This window comes from Bacillus rossius, chromosome 17 (genome assembly GCF_032445375.1).
Source record: "Bacillus rossius redtenbacheri isolate Brsri chromosome 17, Brsri_v3, whole genome shotgun sequence".
Taxonomy (NCBI): Eukaryota; Metazoa; Arthropoda; class Insecta; order Phasmatodea; family Bacillidae; genus Bacillus; species Bacillus rossius.
Window position 1 is genome coordinate 29,697,950 of NC_086344.1, and position 22,575 is coordinate 29,720,524.

General features: G+C 38.4%; 1 protein-coding gene across 3 annotated transcripts in view; it reads left to right on the forward strand.

Moving 5' to 3' along the window:
• LOC134540635 (clavesin-2-like) overlaps positions 1-22,104 on the forward strand; it is a 68,994-nt gene extending 46,890 nt beyond the window's left edge. For all 3 annotated transcript variants that reach the window (XM_063383492.1, XM_063383493.1, XM_063383494.1), the window contains exons 3-8: positions 1,650-1,741; positions 2,516-2,666; positions 6,651-6,844; positions 10,054-10,164; positions 11,771-11,915; positions 12,883-22,104. In XM_063383492.1, the coding sequence (XP_063239562.1) occupies positions 1,650-1,741; positions 2,516-2,666; positions 6,651-6,844; positions 10,054-10,164; positions 11,771-11,915; positions 12,883-12,926 (737 nt within the window). In that variant the 3' untranslated portion in view covers positions 12,927-22,104. The remainder of the gene's footprint in view (positions 1-1,649; positions 1,742-2,515; positions 2,667-6,650; positions 6,845-10,053; positions 10,165-11,770; positions 11,916-12,882) is intronic.
• The last annotated feature ends 471 nt before the right edge of the window (positions 22,105-22,575 follow it).

The window sequence follows — 22,575 nt, forward strand, 5'->3', positions numbered from 1 at the left end:
TGGGAGACACAATTAGTTGTTCGAGTGGCAGGGAGACACATTTAGTTGTTCGAGTGGCTGGGGACACATAGTGCTTAAATCTTGGAACGGCATACCGACTGATCCTTTTCTTTCTTTTCGGTCCACTGAAGTGGACATTGTACATGGAGTTAATCAAACTTTGAATGTACATTTAAAAGAAACATGCGTAAAGTAAATTAAATTTTAAATAATTATTAAACTTGAAGCTTGACTATTATTAGGTGGTTTATGCTGCTTAACTAATTTTCCAAATAGACGCGTGTATTCTGAGGTATGTATCTGGCATGTGAATGTGACAGCATAGTGAAAAAATTGGACTTAGATTAAGTGCTACTTTCTTTAGCCACAGTCCACGCCTCTTAGTCGGACTGAACACATTTACACGCTCGTGGGCTTGTAACTATAATACGGTGTTTGATTTAGTTAGCAAAATAATAATTCTTGACAAATAAATACCCTTGTAGAAATAAAGCGTTTAAACCATAATATCAGTAACAATTGTTAGTTACACAGCTCAAACAATACTCACATAACATTGTTTAACAATACTGATTTACACATGTGATTAAAATAAATATTCCTACATGAAAGAACTATATTTTACTTGCGAATATGGCCCATGGCACAGTGCACAACAGTAAGCTCAAACCCTGTTGTGTTGCCCTCTGCCCAAATACTCCCTAAAGTCTGCGTGGCGTCAGGCGCAGATGGGTCCCTACCGCCGCGACCCGCCTATCCCTGCAGCATGGCGGGGTTCAACCTGAGCCTCACGCCGCCACGTGGAGCCCGCTCAAGGCTGCTCCAGCGATCTTCTACCGCACCAACGGCCCCGGAGTGGGGATAACGCGACGTCCACCCCCAAGAAACAACCACTCGAATGTGCTAGTGGGCGAGTGCGGAAGATGGCAAGACCACAAGTGTGCTAGTGCGCATATGCGCAAGTATGCTGCGTCATTTATATATTTCCCTGCCATCTCCTCTACAGGTTCCCCTACCATGTACTTAACTATCCCTGTCTCTCTCCTGTTTCCGCCACCACATATAGCTATTTACCCTCATGCGATCGGAATTTATGTAATGCTCGAAAATTGTTACCCCGTCAGCTAAGAAGTCTCGCTTAAAAAAAAAATTGGGAAGAATCCAATAATGGCTGACGTCTAGTGCACAAATAATTCCGTGGAAGGAATACAATCGGAATAAAAAATAAATCACAGCACAGACATACACAGTGTGCTGATCAGCTGATATTGGCTTGCTCTCAATGTGTTTTAGGAGTATTTACCCGTGTTGTCATTTCTGGATGTTTTTTCTCAGACAACCAGTAATGGCGCATGTCAATGAGATTGTTGGAAATAAATATACAAGGGTTTCATAATTGAACATTTTTTGTTGTGTGATTTAAATGATTAGAAATGATGTAAAATGTTACACAAAAGGTTTAGGACACCAACTCATTGTATGCAGAATTTCATTTACTCTCAAATATATATTTTTTCCCCATTTGTTGGCGTTATTTATAGGATTTGTTTTGGTCCGGAGGGGAAATGGCACCCCCATTCGCCCCTCACATGCGTACGCTCCTGGCCACAAGGTTCGGTGGTAATGAAGTTCCGTATCTCGTGTTCCAGACGAGAAGAACCTCCACATCAGGACGGACGATGCCTTCCTCCTGAGATTCTTGCGGGCACGCAAGTTCGACGTGAGGAAGGCTTTCCACATGGTGAGTGTTCAAGGGGACACCCCTCCCCCCCCCACTTACACACACGAACGTTCGGACTGCTCAACCTGACATTTTTGGACTGAACTGATGCCTCCACCACTCACGATCAGTCTCGAAGTTGCTGTCGCTGTTGGATGTATCGTTTCATCGTAAAGAAAGAAACATTGGATGTTGCATTTACACTTTTACTTTTAAAAAAAAGGGAACTGAGGAGTAGACAAACAAGCAGCGTTACGTGAATTCCGTAGCATCACTGCTGCGTCATTTCTATCTCTCCCCTTCTGGCCGTTACAACTAGCCGACAGCATGCTATGCTACGTACATATCTTCCCATTGTCTACCGCTAGTGCATGCTTTGTAGTGGCGTCGCAGCTGACGCCACCACCAGTACCCCCACCACGTACCTAACTATTCCCCTCATGCGATCTTGAATTTTCGTAACGCTCGAAAATTGTAGCCCCCTCAGCAGAAAAAAAGAAACCAAAGAGTATGAAGAAAGATGTCTGCCACGAGACTGAGTTGATGGACTGACAGTTTGGACTGGCGAGACGCTGTTCCCACACACGGCAGTTCGGACCGAGGGTTCTCGAGTCCACAGTCAGACTGGATGGGAAGCCATCAGTCCAACGTTCTTGTACACACACACACATGGCATTTCGGACTGATCGTGATTGTCCCTTTACCAAACCAAAATAAATGTTATCGAGACCCCTTCGACACACGATGAAACGACTATCGACATCGATGTCGTAACGCTTACGAAACCTGTTGCAGCTGCAGCGGTATTACGTGATGAAGCTGCGCTGTCCCGAGCTGTTCAAAGTGCCGAGGCCTTCGGAGAAGATGCACATACTCGAGATGCAGGCCCAGAACATGCTGGAAGACAGGGATGCTCTCGGACGCAGGGTCTACGTGTTCAGAGTTGGTGAGCGTTCTCTGACTTATGGGGGAGGGATAGGAGCCGAAAAAAAAACCCATATTGATTCCAACATATTCCAAGTTGCTTGGCTTCTGGGTTCTAGTCGCGACTTAGACGGACATTTCCCCGTTTCGGTCGATATTGCAGTCTCCATCTTCAAGGCAGCGGCTACCAATTGAATTTCTTTGGAAAGTCTCCTTCCTTTGAATACCCCAGCCTGAGATGGGAGTTTTTCCTGATTGGCTGCAGCTGTGCGCCAATCAGAGCCTTTACTTTCTCCTGGTTTCGCGGTCGGTTTTGGCCAATCTGCCAACCAGGAGCTGGGGATTCTGTAATTGGTTGGAACTGCTGACCAATCAGAGGAGATCCGTCTTTTGCTGTGTGCAGAGCTTGGTTTTGAGAATTTACGAAGAGTGGTTCTTCATATTCTGCCTGATAATAGTTTTTATTATCCATCCTCCCTATTTATGTTTGAAGGGTGTTTTAATATTTCAACTGCTTTTCGAATGCATGTTTGCTTGTGTTGGGGGATGTTGGTCTATGGTATTAAATGGCCTGAATTTGTTAAGAAGAGTGAATTTCACATCTTGGTAATATCGATTGTGCAGACGAGTCCTTTCTCTCTGGTTGACTGCATTTTCTACGAGTGATGTATCTACACACCTGTGATGTTTTACTTCTTCTAGTTTTGTGTGAGTGTGTGTAGGCATTGGAAGACATAATAAAATTAAATTTCGTCTGTTCACATTGCTTTTAATGAGATATTAGTTCTAACATAATTCAATGCTGTGGCTAGTTTTTCATGGAAACATCGAGGAAACACTCCCATCTCAGGCTAGAGTATTTAAAGGCAGGATAATTTATAAGAACCTTAGTGCGTAACTGCCACCATGAATACGGCGACTGCAAAGTCAATCTGTAATGTATATGAAATCTTCGTCTTCAATGGGGCTATATGAGACAACGGAAGAAACACTTCCATCTCAGGCTAGGGTATTTAAAGGCAGGATAATTTATAAGAACCTTAGTGGGTAACTGCTACCATGAATACGGCGACTGCAAAGTCAATCTGTAATGTATATGAAATCTTCGTCTTCAATGGGGCTATATGAGACAACGGAAGAAACACTTCCATCTCAGGCTAGGGTATTTAAAGGCAGGATAATTTATAAGAACCTTAGTGGGTAACTGCTACCATGAATACGGCGACTGCAAAGTCAATCTGTAATGTATATGAAATCTTCGTCTTCAATGGGGCTATATGAGACAACAGAAGAAACACTTCCATCTCAGGCTAGGGTATTTAAAGGCAGGATAATTTATAAGAACCTTAGTGGGTAACTGCTACCATGAATACGGCGACTGCAAAGTCAATCTGTAATGTATATGAAATCTTCGTCTTCAATGGGGCTATATGAGACAACGGAAGAAACACTTCCATCTCAGGCTAGGGTATTTAAAGGCAGGATAATTTATAAGAACCTTAGTGGGTAACTGCTACCATGAATACGGCGACTGCAAAGTCAATCTGTAATGTATATGAAATCTTCGTCTTCAATGCGGCTATATGAGACAACAGAAGAAACACTTCCATCTCAGGCTAGGGTATTTAAAGGCAGGATAATTTATAAGAACCTTAGTGGGTAAACTGCTACCATGAATGCGGCGACTGCTATGTGAACCGTAACATTGGTGAAATGTTCGCCTCCAAAGGGGCTAGATGAGACAACGAAGAAACACTTCCATCTCAGGCTGGGGTATTTAGAGGCAGGATAATTTATAAGAACCTTTGTGGGTAAACTGCTACCATGAATATGGTGACTGCAAGGTCAATCTGTAATGTATATGAAATCTTCGTCTTCAATGGGGCTATATGAGACAACAGAAGAAACACTTCCATCTCAGGCTAGGGTATTTAAAGGCAGGATAATTTATAAGAACCTTAGTGGGTAACTGCTACCATGAATACGGCGACTGCAAAGTCAATCTGTAATGTATATGAAATCTTCGTCTTCAATGGGGCTATATGAGACAACAGAAGAAACACTTCCATCTCAGGCTAGGGTATTTAAAGGCAGGATAATTTATAAGAACCTTAGTGGGTAACTGCTACCATGAATACGGCGACTGCAAAGTCAATCTGTAATGTATATGAAATCTTCGTCTTCAATGGGGCTATATGAGACAACGGAAGAAACACTTCCATCTCAGGCTAGGGTATTTAAAGGCTGGATAATTTATAAGAACCTTAGTGGGTAACTGCTACCATGAATACGGCGACTGCAAAGTCAATCTGTAATGTATATGAAATCTTCGTCTTCAATGGGGCTATATGAGACAACGGAAGAAACACTTCCATCTCAGGCTAGGGTATTTAAAGGCAGGATAATTTATAAGAACCTTAGTGGGTAACTGCTACCATGAATACGGCGACTGCAAAGTCAATCTGTAATGTATATGAAATCTTCGTCTTCAATGGGGCTATATGAGACAACGGAAGAAACACTTCCATCTCAGGCTAGGGTATTTAAAGGCAGGATAATTTATAAGAACCTTAGTGGGTAACTGCTACCATGAATACGGCGACTGCAAAGTCAATCTGTAATGTATATGAAATCTTCGTCTTCAATGGGGCTATATGAGACAACAGAAGAAACACTTCCATCTCAGGCTAGGGTATTTAAAGGCAGGATAATTTATAAGAACCTTAGTGGGTAAACTGCTACCATGAATGCGGCGACTGCTATGTGAACCGTAACATTGGTGAAATGTTCGCCTCCAAAGGGGCTAGATGAGACAACGAAGAAACACTTCCATCTCAGGCTGGGGTATTTAGAGGCAGGATAATTTATAAGAACCTTTGTGGGTAAACTGCTACCATGAATACGGTGACTGCAAGGTCAATCAGTAACGTATGTGAAATCTTCATCTTCAATGGGGCTAGATGAGACAACGGAAGAAACACTTCCATCTCAGGCTAGGGTATTTAAAGGCAGGATAATTTATAAGAACCTTAGTGGGTAACTGCTACCATGAATACGGCGACTGCTACATCAACCGTAACGTTGGTGAAATCTTCGTTTTCAATGGGGCTAGATGAGACAACGGAAAAAACACTTCCATCTCAGGCTAGGGTATTTAAAGGCAGGATAATTTATAAGAACCTTAGTGGGTAACTGCTACCATGAATACGGCGACTGCTACATCAACCGTAACGTTGGTGAAATCTTCGTTTTCAATGGGGCTAGATGAGACAACGGAAAAAACACTTCCATCTCAGGCTAGGGTATTTAAAGGCATGCTAATTAGGGACCGGAAAAATTCGCGAATTCAGTGACCTGCAGGATGGACTCCAAGATCCTCCATGCACTCGGGCAAATTACATCTTTTCATTGGCTACTGACTCGTGACACCTATTAACTAAAATGCTTTTGATTCGATACTTATTTCGTTGAGGATTATTCATTGGCTGAGAGTCCTTCAGACAACCTGCAATCCAATCACTGAAGCAAAAATAAAAGTTAAACACATTTGGATTCTAGACTATCGCGAAATAAAACCGCGAATTTTTCCGGTCTCTAATGATAATTTATAAGAACCTCAGTGGGTAACTGCTACCATGAATACGGCGACTGCAAGGTCAACCTGTAACGTCTGCGAAATGTTCGTCTCCAAAGGGGCTAGATGAGACAACGGAAGAAACACTTCCATCTCAGGCAGGATAATTTTTAAGAACCTTAGTGGGTAAACGTTGGTGAAATCTTCGTCTTGAACGGGGCTAGATGTGATAACGGAGGAAACACTTTCATCTAAGGCTAGGTAATTTATAAGAACCTCAGTGGGTAAACTGCTACCATGAACACGGCGACTCCAAGGTCAACCTGTAACGCCTGTGAAATGTTCGTCTTCTATGGGGCTAGAACCCAGAAGCCAAACAACTTGAGACAATGGCCATCTGATGTTACGGCGCGCGCGCGCGTGTTGTCGCAGACCGGTGCGACGCGGCCAACGTGAGCATCGAGGACATCTTCCGCACCAACGTGCTGGCGCTGGAGCACATCGCCGACGAGCCAGAGACCCAGGTGGCCGGACTGGCCGTCGTGGTGGACATGAGCGGGTTCGGCCTGCAGCACGCGCGCTTCCTGTCGCCCTACTACGCGCGCCGCACCGTCGAGGTCATCCAGGTGGGCCGCTCCTGGTGGATCTTAGTGACTTGTTGGATCTGAGTGTGTGTTTTCTGAGTTGGTTGTTGAAGTAATTATAGATCTGAGGGTGTGTTTCTGAGTTGGTTGTTGAAGTAATTATAGCTCTGAGTGTGTGTTTCTGAGTTGGTTGTTGAAGTAATTATAGATCTGAGTGTGTGTTTCTGAGTTGGTTGTTGAAGTAATTATAGATCTGAGTGTGTGTTTCTGAGTTGGTTGTTGAATTAATTATAGATCTGAGTGTGTGTTTCTGAGTTGGTTGTTGAAGTAATCATAGATCTGAGTGTGTGTTTCTGAGTTGGTTGTTGAAGTAATTATAGATCTGAGTGCGTGTTTCTGAGTTGGTTGTTGAAGTAATTATAGATCTGAGTGTGTGTTTCTGAGTTGGTTGTTGAAGTAATTATAGATCTGAGTGTGTGTTTCTGAGTTGGTTGTTGAAGTAATTATAGATCTGAGTGTGTGTTTCTGAGTTGGTTGTTGAAGTAATTATAGATCTGAGTGTGTGTTTTCTCAGTTGGTTGTTGAAGTAATTATAGACCTGAGTGTGTGTTTCTGAGTTGGTTGTTGAAGTAATTATAGATCTGAGTGTGTGTTTCTGAGTTGGTTGTTGAAGTAATTATAGATCTGAGTGTGTGTTTCTGAGTTGGTTGTTGAAGTAATTATAGATCCGAGTGTGTGTTTCTGAGTTGGTTGTTGAAGTAATTATAGATCTGAGTGTGTGTTTCTGAGTTGGTTGTTGAAGTAATTATAGATCTGAGTGTGTGTTTCTGAGTTGGTTGTTGAAGTAATTATAGATCTGAGTGTGTGTTTCTGAGTTGGTTGTTGAAGTAATTATAGATCCGAGTGTGTGTTTCTGAGTTGGTTGTTGTAGTAATTATAGATCCGAGTGTGTGTGTTTCTGAGTTGGTTGTTGAAGTAATTATAGATCTGAGTGTGTGTTTCTGAGTTGGTTGTTGAAGTAATTATAGATCTGAGTGTGTGTTTCTAGGTTGGTTGTTGAAGTAATTATAGATCTGAGTGTGTGTTTCTGAGTTGGTTGTTGAAGTAATTATAGATCTGAGTGTGTGTTTCTGAGTTGGTTGTTGAAGTAATTATAGATCTGAGTGTGTGTTTCTGAGTTGGTTGTTGAAGTAATTATAGATCTGAGTGTGTGTTTTCTGAGTTGGTTGTTGAAGTATTTATAGATCTGAGTGTGTGTTTCTAGGTTGGTTGTTGAAGTAATTATAGATCTGAGTGTGTGTTTCTGAGTTGGTTGTTGAAGTAATTATAGATCTGAGTGTGTGTTTCTGAGTTGGTTGTTGAAGTAATTATAGATCTGAGTGTGTGTTTTCTGAGTTGGTTGTTGAAGTAATTATAGATCTGAGTGTGTGTTTTCTGAGTTGGTTGTTGAAGTAATTATAGATCTGAGTGTGTGTTTCTAGGTTGGTTGTTGAAGTAATTATAGATCTGAGTGTGTGTTTCTGAGTTGGTTGTTGAAGTAATTATAGATCTGAGTGTGTGTTTCTGAGTTGGTTGTTGAAGTAATTATAGATCTGAGTGTGTGTTTCTGAGTTGGTTGTTGAAGTAATTATAGATCTGAGTGTGTGTTTTCTGAGTTGGTTGTTGAAGTAATTATAGATCTGAGTGTGTGTTTCTAGGTTGGTTGTTGAAGTAATTATAGATCTGAGTGTGTGTTTCTGAGTTGGTTGTTGAAGTAATTATAGATCTAAGTGTGTGTTTCTAGGTTGGTTGTTGAAGTAATTATAGATCTAAGTGTTTGTTTCTAAGTGGGTTGTTTGTCATTTCTTAAGTAATTATAGAGTTAAGTGTGTGTTTATAAGTGGGTTGTTGGTCGTTTCTTAAGTAATGATAGATCTAAGTGTGTGTTTCTAAGTTGGTTGCTTGTCGTTTCTTAAGTAATGATAGATATAAGTGTGTGTTTATAAGTTTTTTTTTTCGTTTCTTAAGTAATGATAGATCTAAGTGTGTGTCTAAGTTTTGCATTAATGTTATAGATGTTATAGATTTTAGAGTAATTGTATTCCCAAAACAATGAAACACTCAGGTTTGCAGGGAAAACCAATTTTTTTATTGATTTATGAATTATGTACAAAACATTAAGCAACACACGCCAAAGTCTACACACAAACAATTAATTTTTGACAATCGCATGGTAGAGGTTATAACATTGTCACGTTCAAAAAAATATAATATTTGGTTTTTTATAATCTAAAAACACTCGTGGTTTACAAGAAAAAATAAAAATGTGTTTTTTTTTAAAAAAGTAATTAGTAATTTCTAACTACAACATAGTGAAAACAACTTCCCATGCAGAAAAAAAATATGTTTAAGAAAATGATTTAGGAGATAAAATTTTCGTCGACTATTAGGATAGGTTTAAGACTTAAGCACCTCCTAAATTAAAGTTTTTTTTTAATTATTTGTCCCAAAACCGGATCAAAAATCGTGAACGAGTATCTTATCTGGAGATTATAAATTTACAATAGTAAGTATTGGAATAAATTTAGAGAGTTTTCTTTAAATATAAATATAGCCTACATTGTATGAAAGTAAGAACACATTTTTATGCTACAAAATAAATCTTGATTGAATTGAAATCTGTTCCGAATAACAACAAAAAAAAAGTAATTAAAAAATTAAAAAAACAGCATTTATTGCAGTTAAAAATCATATATGAAATAATAATTACATGAGTAAAAAGCGTGCTTTGCCAAATAATATTAGCTGCAGTAAAAATCAAAGAATTTGTCATTGTGTTGGCACTGTCTCTCAACATCAAGATAACGTATCTTATGTTGTAAATATATACGTTTATTTCGGTGTACAATAATTATTAATTTTTTCTGCGAAATGTATAATCAAAATGTTCAATTAGTAAGTCGCACACATATATAAGGTAACATTTCATCGTTTTCGTTGACACATTTTTAAAATTTGTAACTTGGAAAATACCAAGCAATCATCAACAAAAGTTCGACTCACTGCAGTGAATTTTTTTTTAAATTTCTCTTAATATTTTTCTATAACTCGCGGTCTAACTAAGCGTAGCCAGATACAGCTGTAAGTAGCGTTTTCGGTCATTGTTGAATACCACCAATTAAAAAAAAATTATAAATTTCCAGATAATACTGCAAACGGATATTAAATCTACTAACGAACTTCTTCATGAATATCAATTTTGTTTGTTTCAGGAAACATTCCCATTGAGGTTCAAAGGATTTCACGTTATCAACCAGCCGTTCTACTTTGATGCTGTATTCGCCGTTTTGAAGCCATTCCTCAAGGACAAAATTAGGAGAAGGGTAGGTATTTATCATCATCTTCAAAACAGTTATCGACATCAACTGTATCATTATGGATGATTTACAGCACAATGCGGTGCATAATTGGCTCGAAAGCCACTAAAGAAGTTTATGCATTTTCATGGCCACTCCACTGATGTTACGTTCCGACGTGACGAGCGGACGGATGGATAGATGAAGGATGTTTGAATGATAGACAAACGAGGGATGGAAGATGAACGAATGTGTTATGGACAGATGAATGAAGAACGGATGACGGATGGATGTACGATGGACCGATAGATAATGAATGGATAGATGATGGGCGGTTGGATGTCAGAAGAATTATGGCTCTAAGATGATCTTGTACGTGATGGACGGAAGATGCACGCATGGATGATGGATTGATAGATCATTGACGGATGGATGATAGACGAACTAATGTGTGATGAGCAGATGGATGACAGATGAAGGACGGAACGGATAGAAGAAATGCGTATAGTTAACAGATTGATGATGGACTGATGACGGATCTTTGAATGATAAACAAACGAGGAATGGAAGATGAACGAATGTGTAATGGTTAGATGAATGAAGAACGGATGACGGATGGATGTACGGCGGACCGATAGATGATGAATGGATAGATGATGGGCGGATGGATGTCAGAAGAATAATGGCTATAAGATGAACGCGTACGTGATGGACGGAAGATGCATGCATTGATGATGGATGGATAAACTTATAGGTTGTGGACAAATGACTGACAGATGGACGATAGACGAAAACGAATGTGCGATGGACATATAGAGGACAGAAGACGAACGAAATGGAAAAGAACCCATAAAAGGTTGATGGATAGAAGAAATGCGGATGGTTAAACAGATTGATGATGGAAGGATGTATGGCGGACGGATAGAACATGGACTAAGAGATGATTGGCGGGTTGGTGACATAAGGATGATGGTAATAAGATGACCCGAGTACGTGATGTATGAATAGATTGATAGATTATGGTCAGATGACAAACGAACGAACGAACGAACGTGTGACGGGCAGATAGACGGCAGATGACGGACGGAACGGATAAAAGGTTGACGGATAGAAGAGATGCGGACGGTTGACAGATTGATGATGGGCGTATAGCTGACATAAGGATTATGGCTGTACGATGATCGTGTACGTGATGGACAGACGGATGACAGACGAACGAACGTGTGACGGGCAGATGACGGACGGAACGGATAAAAGGTTGACGGATAGAAGAGGTGCGGATGGTTGACAGACTGATGATGGGCGGATAGCTGACATAAGGATGATGGCTATACGATGATCGTGTACGTGATGGACAGACGGATGATAGACGAACGAACGTGTGACGGGCAGATGATGGACGGAACGGATAAAAGGTTAATGGATAGAAGAAATGTGGATGGTTAACAGATTGATGATGGCTATACGATGATAGTGTATGTTATGGACAGACGGATGACAGACGAACGAACGTGTGACGGGAAGATGACGGACGGAACGGATAAAAGGTTGACGGATGTAAGAGGTGCGGACGGTTGACAGACTGATGATGGGAGACGGCGAACGGACCGCTGTGAGGCTGGTTGCCCCTCAGATATACTTCCACGGGGCAGACCTGGGCTCGCTGCACGCCTTCGTGAGCCCGGACATCCTGCCGCAGGAGTACGGCGGCAAGAAGCCGCCCTTCGACAACACCGCCTGGAGGCAGTCGCTGCTGGACAGCGAGCACAAGTTCGTCGGTGCGTATGTCCGCGGTGGACAACACCCGGTCTTTCGTGCGATGCAACGGTACCGTTCCGGTGATTGAAAATTGTTCCCGTTTCTTGGCTACTTCTGTTTCTTTGACATATGTCGTGTCCCCCCCCCCTTTTTTTTTTTGACGTGATAACGTATTATAAATCGATGAACGCCGGCTGCACGCACGTCGGTTTATGGACGATAATTTTACGTGATAACGTCATAAGAAAACATTGATGAAAAATTGCATACTTTTTAATTTTCTAATATTATTTAGTTTTTTTTCAAATTTAATTTAAATAATTTGTTTAAATATAATCACGAACAATTAGTTAAAAAGCCCGCCTTAACCTGTTTGATATTAATAGCAGATGTTTCTCGCACGGTGGTTGGCAGGTTCTTGCACGCTCGGCTCAGGCGGAACGTGACAATTTTTCGTACGTGCAGCCGGTGTTCATCGATTTATAAGACGTTATCACGTCCAAAAAAAAAAAAAAAAGGAACATTACGAGGTCACAATTCGGGGGCGAACTACTTGTTCGTTTCAAATCACGAGCAAAGACGTGAGATAATACAAGCACTGTAGTACTACCCTCTAGCAGAGCTGTGCATGATCGAGCGAAGCATCGGGTACCAATTTTTAGAGACCTGAAAATTTCGCGGTTTCATTTCGTGTTATGCTAAAATTCAAATAACTATACCTTTGTGCTGCTTCTGTCATTTGTTCACTGTTAATCTGGAGGACTGAGGGCCAATTAGAGACTCTCACTCATAGAAGTGTCGAATCACAGGCCACCCGGTCGAGACGACTCGCAAGTCAGCAGCCAATGAACAGTTGGCATTTGCCCGAGTGTGTAGAGGATATTGGAGTCCATCCTGGAGGCTCATTGAACCAGCGAATTTTTCCTGTCTCTAACCATTTCTGCTGACAGTGTAACCCCCCCTCACCCTCTGACCCTGGTTCCGCAGAGCTGGAGAGCTACGGGTACCGACTGGATGACGAGGCCAGTTAATGTCCGGGGAACCGTGTCGCTGCGACCTCCTGCGCCGCTGGAGAAGAAACAAGAAGAAGCTAGAAGTTATCTCCAGGACCAACTATCATTTCACCGGCTTGTACGCTGGAAGCACAACAGCGTAAATAGACGCGACGTGATGGGTCGATTGTCAGTTTTTCTCGAATCTGAGTCTCGAATACAATAATCGAATCTGAAACTAGGTTTTAAAGAGTATATATATTTGAAAATAATGTATTAGAAACGATTTTTTTTTTAAATTATGGTGTTGGCATATTTAACCCTTTCAAATATTCGTTTCACGAACTACGTTTTCAGAATCAATACATATTGTAATTTTATTAAATTTCTGAAAGCACAATATTTTGGAGAAGGTAACATGATATGTACGAAGGGGAAAAAAAAAGTAGACCAAGTAAACTTAGTATTTTTCTTCGAATCTTTGTCTTCGACTATCGAATCCTTCGAACACTAAGGATTGGATGGTGTTTTGAGGATTTGACTGGCCCGTCCCTGATATTTTTATATCCCTTAACCAATCCCATTCGACCCATCATTTTAAGGCCACAATGTTAAAATGGACGGACGCGATATACTTCCTGATAGGAAAGTTTTTTTTTTTTTAATTTTTATTTTACATCGCGTCACTGTTACGACGTTATTTAAATGATGGTAGAATTTTTTTTTGGAATGACGGTAAAACTGTTTCATTGTTTAATATTTCTTGCGGTTTTTGAAATTTTTTTAATGCGTTAATATTCAAAAATATTTAAAAAAAAATGTATTGTGATTACACAAATTTCCTTTAACAGGTAAAAAAAAAAAAAAAAAAAAAAAAAATTGGCTGTCGTTTATGTAGTGCGAATGTAATGGCAAGAAACATTTTAGAGCTAGTTGGTTGTTTGTTTCTGTTTGTGTTACGGAAGACAGAAATGCGATATGTCCTGCTGTCCAATCGCGTTCTTTGCTTCGTGTCTGTCGCGTTGTATACACTCTCACGGCCGTCTAGAGAAACTAAGGAATTTGAGGGGGGGGGGGAGGGGATAGTTTTCGTCTCCCCTCTTCCCGCTACATTAATTAATGCACAGGTTTTCAAACCGCAAAGCACAACGATTCTTTAAGACTGTAAACGTTACCGCCGCCATAGCTGCAAACGTGATTTGCGCGTATTGCACAACTTGTAAGGTTTATAATTAGTGGCGTACACAGAATTTTTTCGGAAGTGGGGGGGGGGGGGGGGAGGAAATTGTTTTAAAATTATAAAATATTAAAAAAAAAATACTATTGGCTATAACTCATTGACATATGGGCCTACAGTAGTAGATGTAGAGGACGTTACTTCTCACACATTAACATACTGTCTTCACTGATATTTTGCAAAAAAAAAAAAACTCTTTCACTTATCCTTCACCCCTTCTGATTCCGCCTCTTTATTACAATCCTTTCTATTAGAAAAATACTTCTAACATTCGTCCTACCAGGGTAAATCCGTGCATTAAAAATAGTTCGATTCTCTACCGGAACTCTGGACATTATGTCTCTCCCCCCCCTCCCTTTTCCATCGACGGTCCTGGCTCTATTGTGTTTCCAGCACCAGTAATAGTTTGCGGTAAGAATTAATTTTATTTTAATAAAGGGAGTTAAAACCAATACAAAAAAAAAAGGTCTTAAAATGACCACAACGTTTGGCGAGTGACTCTTCACGTTTGACTTGGACCTAAAAAATTATGCTTCTACGGCTGTCTTGATAAAAAAAATTTTTAATTCATTTATTTAATACCTAGGTCATGACAGTGTGATTTTAGCGAACTACTATAAGTAAAAAAAGTAATCTCAAACAATCAAAATCTATTTTATTTTCCCCCTCATTGAATTATCACGCATAGATTCTCGCCTGTGTTCTTGGTTTGAGTTTAAAAGCACAAATTGTGAAGCGCTATACAATAATTAAATTGTTCATCTTTTCACGGAATTCGTGAAGATGTATTGACACATGTTATTTATCATTTATCTGTGGCGAACATAATATCTCATTCCTCAGAACCAAATGCGCTAAAGTCATAATTGGGCAGTTTTTACAGAAGAGTAAATAATCTGCTCTTTCAATTCTACCGCGTTTTCCATAAACCTCCATATGCCCGTGAACATCAAGTAGTTAATACTTATCGAGTAAGTTCTGTCGAATGGGGAACTTTTTCCAGCATTTGCAAGTATGTAATAATGTACCTGGGCATAAGTTTGTCTTGTCTACTCAATTATTGGACTCTTCTAACGTTCATTAAATCCTACAGGAAAAAAAATGAGTGATTTGCAATGTATGGTTCCATAGGAAACGAACTCATTTGACGTCAAAATCGCCAAATTTGGACTAAGCACTTTTGGTTCTGAGGAACAGGTATCGCATTTAACGTTTTTTTTTTTTTTTGTATTCTAACTGACTTTTAAGTAGTAACTAACGGACCGCAGACTGTGCGAAGCTATTAGATTGAGATTATTTTCCGTAGATTAATGTGCGTCTACAGTTTTGTTGCTGTTACGGCGATTTAAAAATAATCAACAATGCAACTTTTTTTGATAGTTTACATATATTTTTTTTCAGTTAGCAGTTTTATTTTTTAATTGGATTTTGAAAACCTTAAAGGCTAACTTATATTTCAATATTTGCATGTATTAAGAGAGTAAAATCATGTCTTTTTTTTAAATACCAGTAAAAAAACGTTTTTGGAAGAGAATAATAGCACAAAATTGGTAAAGAATATGACAAAATCGCTCAACCTATTTATATGTGTAACCAACAGTTTTATAAAACAATACCAAAAAATGAAGGTTATAGTGCCTAACATTTTTTTTTCTCGCACACTCGCTTTTCTGCCAGCTGAGAACTATGCTCAAAATAAGTAGGGTAAATGAGTTTACCTCATGTTCATTTTAAAATTATTCATAATTAAACTCAAAACTGAATTATTAAACAAAAGCTGTCAAAATTATGTAATGTATTTATGTAATACTTCGCACATTTAGCTTATATTGGTGCTTAAGAGGGTGTATAATATCTCTTTATAACTTAGTACTCAATTAAATTTGATTATATGTTTTAACTTTTATAGCTACGAGTATTTCTGTGTAGGTATAGTATTATTTTCAATACTCGCAAAACATTTTTGTGTCGTTAAACTTGAAAACTTTATTAATAAATTACTTCCATTCATAATTTTATAGCGGTAGTTATATTGCCATAACAATAGCCATAATTAAACCAATAATTGATGATAATAATGGTCCGTAGACAGCTTCTAGAAAAATTTCTTAATGATAATTATACATATAAAAAGTACATACTACTTTTACACTCTTATTACGATATTACATCCGTCACAAAAATAATTTGTGTGAAGATTATCCATCATATAATATAAATACGGTGCATTTATAAATATATGTTCTTGTTGTGTAGATGAACTTCATGTACAGTATGTTAAAGATGCCTTGAATTTCTGTATATCGCATAATTGTTGCGTGCTATTTGATGCTTGATGTTTTAGAAGAATAGCACTAATTAGCAAGATGTTACTCCAATCAATGGCATTACCTGCCAATACTTAGGTAGGATGTAATTGTCGTATTTTTGCAGGAGATTTTTGCTGTGGGTAAAATATGTATATATTTTGTGATGTTGAGGTACCTACAGCTATCAGTTCAGTAAATTTGTAGAGTTTGAAGATACGCATTGTTTCACACTTTCTATCGAGCCGAGTGCAATGACTCTTTCGCAGTTTTGATGATTACCACCATCTTGCGTAGAACACGCGGGCATAGATTATTTTTGCTAGTTTCCAGATAAGTCTCACACTTGTCGTCTGGCATTCGGCAGAACTAACTGCCACAGAAGATTTGTACAGAGTGCCACACGCACAAATCTAATTCGTCACGAAATTCAAGTCGTCATTAAAAAAAAATTATGTCACGTACTCAAGTGCTCTGTTATTCTATTAAGTCTTCAATCCAAAGAACAATGTGAATTTAACATATTTAATTAAATTGAACAAACAAAAACGAATAAGTGTTAAAAATCTTATAGCTTGTTAATTATCTAAGAGTCGTTATTTGTAAGGAATGTTTACCAACCTGTGCTTTTATGTTTAAAATAAAATTTATTCCTAGATTCGTATTTTTAAGTATTAGCTAATTTACTAAAATAATTGGTTATAACTGTTGAAATATACATGGACTTAAGTATGTAAGATAATTTTTTTCAGAATGTCATTTCGTAATTTTTAGTAAACACCTTAAATTTAATTAATTCTGTTACATTAACTTGAGAAATCCCTAGTAATTAAAAAAACAACTCAAATAATGATTTTATTAATTGCTTGGTAATGTATTTTTTAATTAATTTTTACTGGTACGAGTTGCAAAATGTCGATTGTTTAATGAAAAGCTTAACCACTGTAAAATTGAAAATGACTGCAACAAAAAAGAGAGAAAACATTTCTTTGATAGTTTTATTTTAAACGTATTTAATTCTCTGCATAAATAATTTTCACAAATAATCGACAATCATACTCCCCAGTTTTTCTTAAAAGTGTATAAAACAGCAAAATTTTTTTAATGTAAATGAAAAAAATCAGTTTAATGTAATACACACCAATATTATGCAAAAACAAAATTGTAGTCATATCACAGGACAATTAAATGCCTATGACTCGCGTTTTTCACTAAGGGCGGTATTCCAAGACGTTCCCGCAAGGTCGCCAATAAGCACTGCCTTGTAGGGGCACAACCATAACCTAACTTTCGGGGCCGTATTCCAGAACGTGTCCTAACCGAATCCCAGTAAGGCAACATATCGGCCGGCGTTTCAATAAACGGTGCCCTGCACGAGGCTAGGAACTGGTTCCAACGAATTCTAGCGGACGTTTCGCAAACCATCGATACAATTGTTACGGCAAAAATACTAATATATAGCAGCAACATCGCAAAAAAAAATAGAACCACCTTTCTAATTTTCTCAAGTAATTTTTGACGCGACAACGTCTAATAAATCGATGAACGCCGGCTGCACGCACGAAAAAGTGTCCCGTTATACACATTGTTCCGTTACGCTGTGTCCCGTTACGCTTTTTGTACGCTTGCGCCGCTTCTATCTCTCTTCCACTCGACTGCTTATAAAGTGAAGTGAAAAGTTAATGTGGTTTCCATTGCTTATTACAACAACAATTTCGGCAATAAATGTTAATTATTCAGCATTTTAAAAATCTGATTACTAGTATAATTACAAGTATTAATTCTTTTATTATTAAAATAAAACGATTCAATTTTATTCATAATAGTATGCAATCATTTCATCAATGTTTTGTTATGAAGTTGTCACGTTAAACTATCGTCCGTAAACCGACTTTACAGACAACCAATTTTTTTTTTAAGTTGCGAATTATTTCTTGTTACGACCATTAAAGTGTACAAAATGCTTTATATACAATAGTTTAGCTATCGTAAAGTTTCATTTGTCACATCAACACGCTTGGTACGTTCTATGATGTTCACGAAAGTGACTATATACGAGTTAATGGAGCCAGACGCGGGTTCGCCGTCTGGACGAAATCAACGGAAAAAGTGAGCTCTGCGCATGCGTGGAATTTGGGAAACAGATCGGCAACGGACAGGACACAAAAACCTGTTTCCAAAAAATAAGGGACTGGCAGTGACCTATTTTGCACTAGGAATACGATTTGGGATACAGTTGTAGCACACTCAACATTAAAACCCTTATTTTTGTTGTGTCTTGGGAATACCGGCCTTAAATTTCTGTCACAAGATATGTTTCCGTGCATTTTAGCTCGAGTTTTTTTTTTGCTTGTAAAACCGAAGAAAGGTGCCCCCAAGGTTTTTGTGGGCTCTGGAACAGTAAAGTATACCAGACTGGTAAACCCTATATGCCTGAACTTGAATTACAGTGAGAAAGATCACCAGCAACTCGCTATGTTTACCAAAACAGAAGTTTTTTTCTACTTTTATTATAATTCTGTAGCTGAAATTAGAGAAAACTGAAAATGTGTTTAAAAAACGAAAAAAATACTCATCAATTAAAATATTTTAATAATTTAGAAATGGTGTGTTGCAACATATTTACCACATTTTAAAGAAAATTTCAGTATCTCCGTTGAAATTCTCTATCTGTTGATTATTTTGCAGATGAAAGAGTTTTGATTTACTTTAGGCCATATCGGATTCGTAAATATTTAATTAATGCGCATTCTAATAAGTATACTTTAAATATTTCTTGGTTTCGTTTTCACGTGTTCAAAAGAAGTATAATATAATTGCAAGACAAAAGAAACAGGAAAAAAAAAGGTTTACAACATCGTGAAAGAAATCTGACAGATTGTTATTTCATTCTAAGTTGTCTATGTTTATATAGTTTATTTAGTTATTAATTATCGCCTGGGAGATAAAATATCGAAAAGGGGGAGAGGGGTGGGATGTTTGGTAAAACGTTAGGGGGTGCCTACTTTTGTGTCTCATCGGTGACCGCAAGAATGTTTGTAGTATCTTATGTCCTTTAGTTCACAGTGAAATTTCTTTCATACAACACTCTGCAATTTGCCCCCAATCGGGACGATAGCGTTCATATATATTTTTTTCACGGTGGATTCTGGAAATTGACCTTGGACTGTAGGTTTTTTTTTTTAATTTTAGCACCTACAGTGTTTCCTATTTTATAGCGGGTTACATTTCAAAATGTTTCACTTGTGGTATTACCGTTAAAGCTACGTTGACGTTCGATGATAAACCTCCATGGTTCCGAAAGTGCTGGATTAAAGTTATTTTACTGTTTATATTTATGGTTCCAAAGTTGCGCCATTTTATTTCAGATCCAGCAAAAAAACGTGCTGTTGTGATACTTAGACCCGCTCTCAGACGAGGCGACTATAGTTGAGTTCAGCAGTGGTACGGGCGGATGTCAAGGAGGGTAGCGGTGCAGGAGATGACTGGTAGTCGCCCGAACCACTTCACACGCTGTCGACTCGTCTGCTCTGGTGCACGTGCGCTCACGTGCTCACCACAACAGACACTACTGGTAGACTCCACACAATGGACACTACTAGTAGACCCAACGCAACAGACACTACTAGTAGACTCAATACAACAGACACCACTAGTAGACTCACCACAACAGAAGCTACTTGTACACTCACAACAGACGCTACTAGTAGTCTCACCACAACAGATACTGCTAGTAGACCCAACACCACACACTACTTATATATTAACCACAACAGACACTACTAGTAGACTCATCACAACAGACACTACTAGTAGACTCGTCACAACAGACGCTAATAGTAGTCTCACCACAACAGACGCTACTAGTACACTCACAACATACGCTACTAGTAGACTCAACACAACACACTACTAATAGATTCACCACAACAGACACTACTAGTAGACTCGTCACAACAGACGCTAATAGTAGTCTCACCACAACAGACGTTTCTAGTACACTCACTACAACAGACGCTACTAGTACACTCACAACAGACGCTACTAGTAGTCTCAACACAACATACACTACCAGTAGAATCACCACAACAGACACTACTAGTAGACTCCCCACAACATACACTACTTGGCATTAGTCCTTCACACCAGTCGCCTAGTTGAGTCAGAAGTGCGACTCTTACAGTGGAAACTGAAACCATATTTTGCGCGATATATGACGCTGTCTGCTGGGTGGACCCATAATTACGAGTACAAATAAACTTGGACGGGATGTTCGAATCCAAAGTGTTAGCTTTACAACGACAATGTAATTACATTACGACTAATCGATTTGTAAAAAAAAACCAATAAAAACAGTTTATACTGGTTTGTGATAAAAAAAAGCAAGTCTTTTTATAAATGAGTAGGAGATTCAGTACTTCTGGTATGCCACTACACAAGATATGTGGCTACCAAAATGGAAAAAAAAAACTAATTTCTCACTGGTTTATTTGCGTGATAATATTTGTGCATTGCTTCTCACAATAAATGCACATATGTTATTAATATACTACAAAAAGCTTCCATCTAGCGGGTGGCTCAGAAACTACTTCAAATACCAGGTCTCAGTCCTGGCAATTAGAGTTCCTTTCACATGGAGGGCGTTCCACATGTCGGTTTCTATGTGGAGTTTATAGCAAACTCGCGATATGGGATGTGAGGTGTGTGGAACACAGTCTAAAGGGACGAAGTTAGATGGAAGTGGCGCGGAAATGCTATGCCGATGTTATCAGCACGGAGCCTGACAAACAAGGTGCAATCGTTATTAGAAATTTTTTTTAATTTAAATGATTAGACATATTTAATTAGTGATAAAGTGTACTGACTTCCCGTTGGGAAGAGAAAGTCGATCCCACAAGTTTCCTGGTGTGAAACCTGCCCATAAAGAATCTTCACACGTCAATAAACCAGTTGAGAGTCAACCAGGCAACTAAAGCTGAATGAAACAAACCACCGTGTCTGAAAGGGGGCCCAAACGACTGAAATTCGTCAGTAAAATGCAAAGGCGTGGGAAAAAAAATCAACATACATATCATTTTAAGTTGACAATGTTATAAATATTACGGGTTTGTAAAATTTCTAGAAATTTTCTCATCTCTATTGCCAAACAGTCTGGGGTATTTCAACAGATTCCTAGGCCTACACCAAAAATTCAAGATTGCGACGGAAGAAAAGGGGTCTCTGAATTCCTAACTGACTTTAGCAAGTAATGCGAATAAACGAATGTGAGTACCTCTCGCAACCTTAAGTGTAAAAAGCAGTGTCACTTTGCACCTATTGTTTATTTTTTGTGTTTAGTTCAGTTTTGTGTATTTTGTTTCGCATATTATTTTTGCCGCTATGTGATATTATCTTTATTGTATTTTAAGATAATGACGGAAATTTTCCACTATGCTTTGTACTGTTTTGGTGTATTTTGAGCAAAAGCAACTTGGTTTAATTAAAAGAAAAAAAACAATAGCCCTTAGAAATTTTTTCTGTCATGATTGCTGAAGTATGTTGTATTTAGTTAAACGTATAATAATATTAACACTACTAACAATACTAATAATCCCAAGCCAAAATATTACTGCGAGAATCTGTGTGCAATATGTGATCATTGTATGATATGTAAATAAAGATATTTAAATCTGCAGATTACTTTCATTTATTACTTTTTAATGCCCTTTTTTTGCCCCTTAAATATTTAGTGATTATTAATTGATGAACACACTGTTTCCACATTTTAAGTAGATAACTTAGAGCCCATATATAGGATGCCCCATAACTAAGTAAAGCCGAGAACAGTTGATAAGATCAGTAAGATACTGTTGTGAACTAAAAAATAAATAAATAAAGTGTCACAGTTTTCAAGTTATAGGTAATTTTTCGAAAGTTTTAAATTCCTCACCCTACCCTAATTATTAGAGACTGTTACTAAATATTTTTGCTGCGCAGTCATTAATAACACTAATAATGATAACAATTCAAAATAAAAACAAAAATGCTACATTTTAATGAAAAAAATATTTGGAAGAATTACGCGGCAAAATTTTTTTAACAGGTAATTCTGACTAGTCTTACAGTAAAAAATTGGTTGTCTGTAAAGTTGGTTTACGGACGATAG